Source organism: Stegodyphus dumicola, chromosome 11 (genome assembly GCF_044657685.1).
Source record: "Stegodyphus dumicola isolate Sdum_Otavi_A_Nest chromosome 11, ASM4465768v1".
Classification (NCBI taxonomy): Eukaryota; Metazoa; Arthropoda; class Arachnida; order Araneae; family Eresidae; genus Stegodyphus; species Stegodyphus dumicola.
In genome coordinates, this window is record NC_140778.1 from 118,012,568 (window position 1) to 118,024,801 (window position 12,234).

Consider the following 12,234-nt stretch of genomic DNA (forward strand, 5'->3'; position numbering starts at 1 on the left):
GATAATCGTCTTATACTTCTAACTCTAAGGCAGTTCATGGACTTCGGTTCTGCAGGAAAGATTTGCCACGGAATAAGTTATTCTAAGTATATATTAGGAATAAAATGTCATACTCTGTGTGGAAGCATAAAATAAACTTGTAGAGTCTTCCTACATTCTTTTTTCTAAATAGATATGCAAAGAAATTTATTCATTTTAACTGTTCATATTGCGTCACTTGCTTTAAGTTATTAACATTTTACCATGGAATAAACTATTCTGAGCATGCATTATCAATAAAAAGTTCTATAAACCTATATATAAGAGCTACGCACCGTTGTGCAGGAAATTCTTTGTATTGCCTTAATTTTTGAAACCGTTTGTCGTAGACATTAATATCAATTACAAAAATGTTTTAAATGCCGGAATAATACATACTTTGATATTTTTAAATCTAAAAAATTACTATTGTAAAATTATGAGATGGAAATTTTTATAAGCCCTCCGACTGAAGTATAATTAAACATTTATACGCTTCTAAATAATAAAACATGGAATATATGATTCCCGAACCACACAAACTAACTGAGATAGTTAACTTTAAAGAGCATTTGAACATAGTTAAAAATGAAATTTCAGCTTAGAAGTTTCTGGTGTTAATAGATTACATGACAAGTATAGTACAGAAAGTTCTTGATAAACACGAATGTTTCCAAAAAGGATATTTTATTCATAACATCTTTCAGAGTTTCGTAAAAGGGTGGCAGGATTCAATATTGATCAGCTTGATTGCTGGTACTAATAATAAGTGTTACATTGGTATTTAACAAACATCTCGCAACATTTTTTGAATAAATTTGAAGTGAAAATAGTTTTTAGTTTAATGGTGTTTTTGCATGATTATTTGATTATGATTCTAAACTAATAAAACTACATAAGAATTTTAATAACTCCTTTTAACATTGGAAAACTTATGAATTAAAAAAAAAATAAAAGCTAAACTCAGTGGCCCAAACCAGCCCTAATGGGCCAAGGCCTGCTGTGCCCCGAAATGTGCTTTCTTGACCGTGGGCCCCGGGGTGCGTAAGCATATGCCCTGAACAAGTGGTCAGCTTGGTCGCAGGAACCCTAGTGTTTAGTCCCCAACTTTAGTTACTTGGTACTCACTTTATCGACCTAAGGGATGAAAGGGGTGAAAGGCTGAGTCGAAACTTATGAATTACCTGGAATAAAATTCCTTCAACATAATATACGTAACGCAATTATAAATCAAAAAATATTACGCACTATCAAATCACAAAGTAAAATACTTGAATGGCATTAACTGGAAGAAACATTAGCCTTGAAGCATAAGACTTTATCTTTGAAACGCCCCATCGGAGAAAGCAGAAAAAACTGCCAAAATGTCTAAATTCTGAAATTGAACAGCTCAGTAAAATTTTATCTCGTGTGAGTTGAAACTTTTTTTTTATAATGAGTAAAAACCATTGCTATAATACATCTATATAAACAAGAGAGAAGCGTGAAAAGTTTAATTTCATAATTTTTTTTAAACTGATTTTATAAATTTAAAATATCATAAAATGAGTATTTGTTTCATATAATGAATTTTCGGATTCGAAAATGCATATTTTAAATAATCGGTTGCGAAACAGAAAGGGCCACTGTATAGATTTTTATAGTCGCAATATACGCAAATATCTGTACATTGCGTGCAGTTATAATAATTTGCGTACAGCTATAATTAAATGTAACTGTGCACAAATCATTTCTAATCTAATAATATAGGAGGATTGTTATTTATATTTTTGGTCTAATAATGAAAAGCAAATATTTATGATCGATAATGGTTTTATTGTTTCTCAAAATATTCTCCATGAAGATCAATACACTTTTGTATGCGTTTGAACCAATTTTTGAAGCACTTTTTCCACTACGAATGAGGTAACTCCAAAACATACGTTTTGAATGAATCAACTGCTTCTTCGGGTTTTGCAAATCGCTGGCCACGTAATTTATTTTTGACATGAGAGAATAAAAAAATTCATTGGTGCCAAATCAGGGCTGTACGGCGGATGACTCCTCAATTCGATGATTTGGCCCGTCAAAAGTTCCTTTGAGTCGATGTGTGAGATCTCGCATTCTCATTATGAGGAATGATTTGCCTCCTTTGTTCTTTTCGAATTTCTCCTATGACTTCTGGCAAACAAATGTCATGTACCATTCGGAATTGACCGTCCTGCGTTTCTCTAACACCATTGTCGCCACGTAACCGGTAATGCCAAAGAAACAGGCAACCATTTACTTCGATGTGCTACTTCCGAGAACAACATTTGTCTGATTTGGCTCGTTTGGAAGACTCATATAGTCGACTGCTGTTTCGTTTCGGACTCATGTACAGATCCATCATGTATGTAGATGTTATACACAGCTTTAAATGCACCTTGAACTTATTTTTCCAACATTTCCTTGCACCAACTGACACGAGCCTTCTTTTGAACCTTTGTCAGATTATTCGGGATTCAAAGTGAACAAATCTTTTTTTATGGCCAAATGTTTATGTAAGATCTTATTGATTCTTGCCATACTAATGCCCAAATATATTAAACTCTTGGTATATCAGATGACAACTTGCGTTATAAGTTACGCACAGCCATCGATATTTTCCGGCACAACAACCGATTTTGAACAATCTTCACTGAATTTGTCCTAGAGCGAGCGTCGACCACGATTGAATTCATTGAACCAGTTTTTTACAGTGCTGTAGGAGGGACTGGGACTATTCGTGGCCGTTTCGCCGTCGGGACGTTTAGCCGTCAAGACGTATTTTTCTTTACAGGACTATATTATAGTATCTTACCGTATTATGTTAAGTTGATTTAAATTAATATCTCAGTTTAGTTTAATAATTTTATTTAATATATAAAATGTTTTGTGTACAGTTTTATACAAATACACCGTTACATATTAATTTTAAGAGAGTAAAGTGCCGACAAGACTCCAAATTTATTCCGTTTTCCATTCAGATTTCATAAAAATATCAGTTTCCTGCTTATATGAGTAATTTCTTTCAACTAACCGATTAAAATTTCAGGAAAGTTTGGTGAATCATATAAATATTGTACGCGCATGATTTTAAAATCGATAAAATAAATTCTGTTAAATCAGAAATTTAACCTCAGTTTTCTTTGATACTGACATAATTTTCCAACGATGTGTAAATTCTTTATATCTTATACTTAAAAATAACTATATATATTATAAGCAACCTTTATTATTAAGTATACAAAAAGTAAACAGAATTATTAAACTAAATAACTTTAATTTGAGTATAATACGGCAAGATATAATACAGTCATGTAAAGAAAAATATGTCTTGACGACGAAACGTCCGGACGGCAAAACGGCCACGATAACGGCAGAAATTCCTAGACCCCTGTAGAATGGTGGTTTATCGCTGTACAAAGAATTCAATTCATCGAAGTGCTCTTGTCTTAATAATCCACATTGAAAATTACGAAAAATAATCGCACGAAAATGTTCACGAGTCAAATTCATTTTTCCCGAGAGAAATTTTTCAGTTTACTGTAAACAACATAAATCAAGCTAAAATAGCAAAATGTTCTGAAGTAGTTAGAGTTAAAAAAATTAACTTTCAATTGGAATCGTCTGCAATCGCCTAGCAACACTTACTGTTGCCAAGGCCAGAAATATAAATTGCAACCTTCGTATAAACCTTGTAAAATATGAATGATAAGCCATGTAAAATATTAATCATACTGCGTACTTTTTATATATTTTTTATTTAATAAAATTTTCTTTGGTAAGACAAACTGAGCCTAACTCCTGCTTAATTAGTACTGCATAGTTTCCTGTCAAAAGTGTTAAAAATGTATAAATTTTAATGAATATAAGAATTCCTGAAACTATGATACTAGAAGGAATAAAAGTTAGAGCTGTAATTTTTTTTATCACACTTAAATTATCAATTTTTGTTATCTAATAAGCAGTCTAGCACCGTTGCTGTAACTGTAATTTTAGCTTTGAATGTTTCACCTATTAAAGAAATATCTGGCATATTTAACCTATTCTTTTCGTCCTTCTCTCTTCTTTATTTGCATTTCTCTCTCCAAGATTCTCTTTCTGTTATAAGGCCAGGGCTTCTCGTTTTCTATGCCTAAACATTTGGCCTCAATTGGCTATTAGTGTAGTCAAAAGAGGCACTTCTCGAATGTAACATATGTAATCTAACGTGTGTGTTGCGTAGACACACGTATAGCAATTAATATAAGTGTATTAGCATAATTGTTTTTACAGAAACGAGCCGTTTTGGATAAAGCTTGTGTTTTCTGTCTATTTCGTTTTGTTTATTAACTGATCGTAAGATTCTTTTATTTATTCAAAAGATCATTATTTTATTTTGATAAGGGAAATTTTCATGGAACTTCAGTTAATTTAATTAATAAGGCAAAAAAACCGCCTTTATTCATAACAAATTGAATTTGGAAAAAAAATATCTACATGTAATATTCAAACATAGGAATTGCATAATGCACAATAAAAAAAAAATAATCTTTTTTAATGTAGAAAGAAGAGAAACTTAATAAAAACTACACAATAATCAAAACTACACAAGTTTTGCATTTTGATATAATAAAACTTTAAACTTTCTCTGTAAGAGTATTTCATTAATTCCAAATATTAGGAAAAATGCATTTGATCCTTCTATTCGGCTCAACAGGATATATATCCAATTCGTTTACATAACTGCATTAACGAGAAAGTACTCTTATGGTGACAGTCCATTGCTATTATGAATTAACGAAAACTTTTTAAGTTTAAAACTCTCGTAAATGATACGATAGCTAACATTTATCTAAATGCTGCATTGAAAATTTGTTGACATGCAAAAACAGGACTTACCCACACATTTGCTTAGGTTTTGTCCATACTCTTCTGGACAAAGACAGGTTTTAGTCTTCCAAAAACCATGGTCGAATGTGCAGTTTATGCCTTTACCACAGTCACATTCTGTAAGTGAAAGAGAATACAATGTTAAAGAAAACTGGTATATTTTTATGTATATAATAGTAACAGGAATCACAGTATGAAAGGAAAGAAAAATATTAACTCATCGATTTTCAAATTCGCCTAAATCTAGAGCTATATAAAGCACTTAAGTAAGTCAAATATTATTAGATTTTGATTTTCGATTGCTATCATTGATCATAAAATATAAATCTGAAATATATGTAATTTGATTTCTTTTTAAACAAGACAAAACTGAAAGCATTTGAAAAGCATATCAGATTTGTGCTATTTTTTAGTATAGGCACTTTCTTCTATAAAGCGCGTAGTAAAATATAATTTTATAAAAATATAATTTAGCCAAAAGAACTCCTTCTAGAGTTAAATAAATATTTTAATTCCTTCGGCTGCATTACATAGCAAAAAATAAAACTAATTGACACTAATAAAACTAATTGACAAACAGAGCAAAACATTAGCAAAAAATAAAACTAATTGACAGAGGCATTAAAGTAACCATCTAGTAAATCGCACATAACTTTTTTTTCCATCAATAATTTTTTTTTCTAACCTTAATTGCCACCTGTTAATGAGTGTTGAGTAGAGATTTTATATTATTGGGCCGAACGTATTTAAACCAATAATAAAAAATCTGATGCGTACACCACACGACTTCCTTGTAGGGAATATTAAATTATACGCATTTTTTCTTGCATTTCATTTAAACTTATTGGATTGAATTAAATCTACTTCGCCGACAGCGCATAAACCACAATAGAATAAATGCATTCTTTAAAATTCACTCTAGTATTTGTTTACCCTAGCAACACTGGCGCTAGATTCACTTAACAGTATTATATTTCGTTCATATTATAACTCATAATGCACAAAATTTATATCATTTAAAGAATATAATTATCAAATCGTTGCCACATGTTTTATTCAAATATTATAATAAAGCTAGAATGATGTATAAAAGAAATTAAGCAAACAAACCAAAAAAAAAATAAAAAAAAAAAAAAAAAAAACAGTTTTTCACAGACGATTGAGTATTTCTCATTCAATTAATTCAGTTCTCACTTCGCGAGAAGGCAAAAATGCATAAGAACTCAAAATATCTATATTAAACATTACGAAGTAAATATTAAACACTTATTTTCTCGAAAAAATTCCAGAAAGGATTAAGCATGATTTAATTCGCAATAATAAATGAAGGCGTTTATCTTTGTTGTTGCGAAGCTAAGTTTCTCTAGATTGGCAACAAATCCACTAGTCTACTGTTTCAAATGTAAACAATCTATGGCCGCCATAAAAAAAAAGTCTTAGCAGCACTTAAACAACTTTAAAATTTTTGATAATTCTAAAAATATTCCATACAGATTTACTAAAGGCATAAAACCCGTAACCGGAAGATAAAAACAACATAATTCAATCATTTTTAAAGCAAAAAATGTACAATTTACAAACATATAAGAGTAAAGAGACTGAGATCACTGAGCCGGGTAACAGAGTGGATATATATATATAAATATATTTATATACGTTTGGTGCGGCTGATTGCAACCAAAATACGAGATGCACATTTACATGTTATAACAGACCTATATACAAAATTTCAACGTTCTGAGGCTACTCGTTTTTGAGTTATGCGAGATACGTACGTACGTACATACGTTCGTACAGACGCCACGAAAAATTCTCTTTAGAATTTATTTTAAAGCAGTTTTATAATTTTTTTTTTTTGAGGACACGAGTCTTTTATTCTGTTCTTACGTACAGATATCACGCAAAAACATCGTTAAATTGCATTTGATAGTGGTCAAAATGGATATTTTCGTTGAAATATGCTGCCTGAAACATTTCGCGATTACAGTACTTACTTTTTACTTAGTACAAGGAAGTAAAAAGCGAGAAAAAAACTTACATTTCACAGAATTCGTTACTTTTAAGATAACACCATTAGTTATGATATTAATTTATTATTGTATTTACATTAAATGGGATCTGTTCTTGACTTTAAAAATAATATAAATAAGGAAATTAAATTTCAATTGCTTTATATTTAAACCTGCTTAAATAAATGAGAAGAAAAGATAATTTATGTTCAATTTAACTTGCTCGATATATGTAAATAGTAATAATAATATACAAGCTGCTAAAGAATGCTTAACATTAACACCGATAATTATGGTTAAAATTAGTGTTTAAAGTCGTCGTTTATTTAATGCTACACTGGCTTCATAGTCATGTACTTTTAAGGACACATTTTAAGAGCAGTGTTCTTTAGTTGCAACTGGCATGAATAAATGAATGAAAATGAACCGACTTAAGAATAGTTATGATTCAGTTAATGACAATAATAGTGTTTCACAATAATAGTATTATAGAGTTGTTACTAAAACGTAAAAGCGACTTTGTAAATCACAACACAATTCATGTACGAGAAAATACTAGTTATGTTGATTCATCCCGGAGATTTCAATTCATAAAAGCCAATATCCGATTACTTCTCCAATAAAGATCTCCAATCTAGGAGTATATCATTCATAAAAGCAGATCTCCGATTTCTGACCTTATCCTATTTCTGATCTCCGATTAAATGAACTATATTCATGATTATATATAGATCTGTATTTAAAAGCTGGAGACTTAGAGTCGAAACAAGAGCGAACATTTTAGCAAAAACGAAATTTAGTTTTGTTTATAGCTTGAATGCCCTCTGAAATTTATAAAATTAGTTCTTATTTGAACTGGTGAAAATTTAAATTAAAAGCTATATCTGTTCTTTTAGCTATCTGTTGTATTACATATTAATCTTGAATTCGTGAAATTACTGCAAATTTTCATAACTAGTTATATGAATATTTTGATCAATGTTCCTAGTATAATTTTATTTTATCAAAATATATATGCAGAAATAAATGTAATGACTACGTCAATTCAAGTTCAGTGCAATTTGATAATATTTTTATTTAAAGTATACCATTAAGACCTATTTTTATTTTACTTATTTCTATTCTTAATTGAGGATTTATTGTTTAATAAATATTATTGTTTATATGATTTATTGTTATAATATTCGAAAAACCTAATTTTTTCCAAATATAAGAAATAGTCCCAGTATTCATAAATTTTAACAAATTAAAACTTAAATTCAGTAAAGAAAATCCCCCTCTAATTTCGAAATTTCACTTTTGAGAAACTTTCTGTACAATATGCTTGCATAGCACAGCATTTCCACTAAAACCAGATCTAACTGGAAAATAAGCTTCAGCGTGATTTTTTAGAATGCTGCTAATATAAATTCTACACAAACTATAAGCCCCACTTGAGGTCGTCAGCAAGACAGACGCCAGATCAATGATTAGTCGGAGAGCAGAGACAACACGCACATATTCTTGCTAACGAATGGAGGTTTTTGTAATTAATTACAAAGCTTATTGTTCAATATGTTGTGTGTTGTAGAGGATATACTTAATGCACTCATGTAAAATAAAGAAGCATTTTGGCTACTTTTATGTAAATTATTCAGAAATAGTATTAGTATGTAAGTATTTAGTGCCATTTCCGTTTTGGAAATCTCAAATTATCATTTACAAAATAATAGATTTGAAAGGAATAATATTTTGATCCACAAACAAGATGAGTGCAAAAAAATAGATATTGTGCCGAGTGTCAGAAAGGAGTTTTGAGAACAAATGAGGCAGGTATTTTACAGCTTTCTACAAAGAATAGTTGAATCTACGAACGGTTGGGTACTGGTGATGAGAATAGGGTAACCTCTGTCAACAAGTGAATATTAAGATGCGCAAGATCATATCGGTAACCATTTTTCATCTATGAATGGATTTCAACATCTGGGAACGGATTAACCAAAACCTTTGTTCTCCTTTTTGCATGAAAAGAAAATAGGAAAAGGTTTTTGGCTATTTGCAGGGCTGATATTCAAATAATTTCTCTTAGACTAGCAGCACAACAGTCAGAAATATCTGCAGAAGGATTCAAAACATCAGAACATTGAATGGAAAGCTTGATACAGCAGTATGAACTGCCTATAAGATGACCGGGAAGGCTGTTAAAGTTGCAAGATAATGGAATTGTTAAATGTGCACTTCTATTCAAGTCTTTAGTTGATAACTACCACATTTCTAAATATAGTCTCTCGCACTATTGCTATGAATGAACCTGCAGTGTGGATGGAGGAGGGATCTAAACGGCAATTGTTTAGAGGTGTGACTAGTCAATGTGTTCTTCTGTACTAATTATAAAAGTGCAGGTATTACCTGTATTTTTGCTATTCTTATAAATGGTAGCAGAGCTTTGCCTCTAATCATAATTAAAGGCAAGAATAATGAGACTGAACTTTTTTCAGATATTTATATTTATTTTACTGGAGAACGCAGACGCACACAGAGAGTTGCAGGGAAGTGCGCGGACTTTATGTATCCATTTGTTTTGAGAAGTGATCTGGTCTGTCGCTTTAAAGACATGAGGAACTTGCATTCAGAAAGAATCATAGATAAAATGGTGGTTCCCTGTATAGCCTATATCTCCAGACTTAAAATAATTGAATAATAATATAATATCTTGAAATATCTAGTTGTTCCCGAATCATTTGTAAATGGCAATCAATATTTTACAGAAAGTAGAATAGGCAGAAATCAGTGTGAAAACGTTGTGAAACTTATCTTTCAAGAGTAGTGAAGAATTAGTTCGTTAAAATCAGTGAATGGAGTGAAAGATAAGGACAAAGATTCTACACGATTATGATGTGACAAAAAATTCAAGCTGGAATTCAGAGCTTGGAGCTTTATGGCAATGTTCCCGAATGCGGTGACACGACTCCACTTAAATAAATATAACATTTTGTGCGTGAATATGTAAATAAATGGATTAATAAATGGATATGTAAATAAATGGATTAATAATAAATGGATAAATAAGAAATGGATGGTAAATTTATTATATAAATTTAATAAGAGGCCTACTCGACCGACAAAAAATGAACATAAGCTTCTGATGGTATGAGTACGAGAGACAAAAAATGGAAATATGTGAATATATATACACAGAAGAGCCATCGCATTATGACCACCCTGTTGATAGCATGTAGGACAAAATTTAGCCCTCAAAACTGCTAGCACCTGGCGTGACACTGACTTCACAAGATGCTGATATTAGTCTGAGGTATCTGGTACCAAGCGCTCAACATCTGGTCCTGCAATTCCCGCACATAGCGAGGGGGTAGCGTGGCAGCACGAATTTGATTTTCTAGATGGGACTACGAATGCTCTATTGGATTAATGGCAAATGAATTTGGAAGTCAACATATAATTTCACTGGTCATGTTATCAGGTTCAATGTTCCTTCTAACCTTCTTCGGGAACATACAAGGACCTGACTCGGAACAGAGAGCTTACTAAAGCTATGTTCACTAATTGTGGTAAGTAGACAGGATACAGACGAAGGGTATACAAAACCCTTTATTTTTCTCTATATACAATAACTTCCGTACTTCGGAATACACCGACCCGCTACTCGGGGTCTAAAGTAAAAGTATAAAAATAAAACTAAACTCTAATTTAACTTTAGAATAATACACGTGGAAGATTGGCCTTATATTAACAGGAAGGCGTATGTAGTACAGATAACTGAGAACACTACAATACGTTTAAATTTATCAAGAGGATTAAAACCTCTGGCCTGGAAGGCAAACAGCAACTGCGTAACTTCTGAGGTAAGCGGCCTGCTTTGACTCACTGCTTCCTCTCTCTCGCTTGGCAAAAGGCCACAACTTAAATACTTGGCGTTCGCCAGACAAACTTTGCATAAAAACCTTAACGCTTATAATTCTGGCCGGAAGTAGAAAATAAGAAGTGATAGTAAAGATTTAAAATAAAATAACCGTTAGTAAAACTTAAGATCCTTACATACTTCCCGCCAGAGTTAATTAGTTTGAAACTGAGGTCTAAAACGACCTTGTTGAAAACTTTTAGCTCTAGAATCTAACGCGAGGCCAATCTTTTACAAACATAACTTCGCTAGAAACTAGAAATTTAAAAGAAAGAAATTTGTTACAATAGCAGCTCCCAGGATACAAAAATTTTTTTTCATCTGTACTGCATCTAAACAGGAGCTTTTATTCAATTCTGGTTCCTTCCAGAGATCTGGAAGGAAAACTAGTTTAATGAAATGTTACACAATGAAATGGCAAGTAACATATACAATTATACTTCTCTTAACATTCTTATTTCATTCATGACTATTTTAATTATCTCTCCCCGTGCTCTCTGACATGTGTTGTAAAAGAACACCAAACACGAATGTGTTTCTGTCTACGTGTGCCACACTTCCTCCTACAATCAAAACACTAACGTGTTAAAATTCAACATAACGAGACCTCTTAACACACCCTAATTTCAACTCTAAACCCTGAGGTACTATTCTTAAAGTGGCTAACTCTAAAGTGTAGCGTCAGAGAGCCTAACTACATCATTCAACCTTTAACACATATTCGCCATGATTTAGTCTTTACAGTCACACGAATAAAAAAAAATTAACATTACTTTCACTTTTACCATATCACGGTATTTCTTAACATTTAAAATAACAGTTCACATTGTATATAAGAACATATCGACATGCTGTTAATTTTACACATTTGAAAACATACATTAGTAGTACCTTGTTAACTTCTATTCTTTTCAAAGCAAGTGCCAATTCTTTCTACATTGAAATAATACATTTCAAAAAGTCTTTCAGACTAAAACTTCTCTCTTGCTAGAATGTTTTAAATAAAATTTATACAATAACGTTTTACAATATTTAAGTCTTTACACAACGCTATTATACATCAACTTTAGTTTTACGCGCGAGGAATTGAAAAACATAATAAGAAAATCGGTCACAACTCATTTCTCGCCCTTTTGGCGATAAAGGTAGACCTCGCATGAGGTAAAACTTCTTGAAATCTGCCACTTGCAGTAAGAATGAAAGATTAACTTAAGTTTGCAAAGTAACATAAAATTTTACTTATCTTTGTAATATTCGGACATCCTTTTCTGGGCCCAGTCTTTAAAGGTACTGCAGATAGTAGTTTGATTTATCCTCCTTCTTGTACGGGCTCGCCCTTCAGTGCTTTCCTCTGGAAGCTTCCTTTTTTCACCAGTTCGGCCACCCTTGAATACCTTCTTTTTCTCCTCTGCTTGTGGTCTTGGCCGTTTGATG

At 31.7% G+C, this 12,234-nt stretch overlaps 1 protein-coding gene across 1 annotated transcript in view; it reads right to left on the reverse strand.

Moving 5' to 3' along the window:
* LOC146994367 (uncharacterized) overlaps positions 1 to 12,234 on the reverse strand; it is a 110,909-nt gene that overhangs the window by 41,787 nt on the left and 56,888 nt on the right. Inside the window, exon 3 of the mRNA XM_085827148.1 lies at positions 4,903 to 5,010. Within this exon, the coding sequence (XP_085683274.1) occupies positions 4,903 to 5,010 (108 nt within the window). The remainder of the gene's footprint in view (positions 1 to 4,902; positions 5,011 to 12,234) is intronic.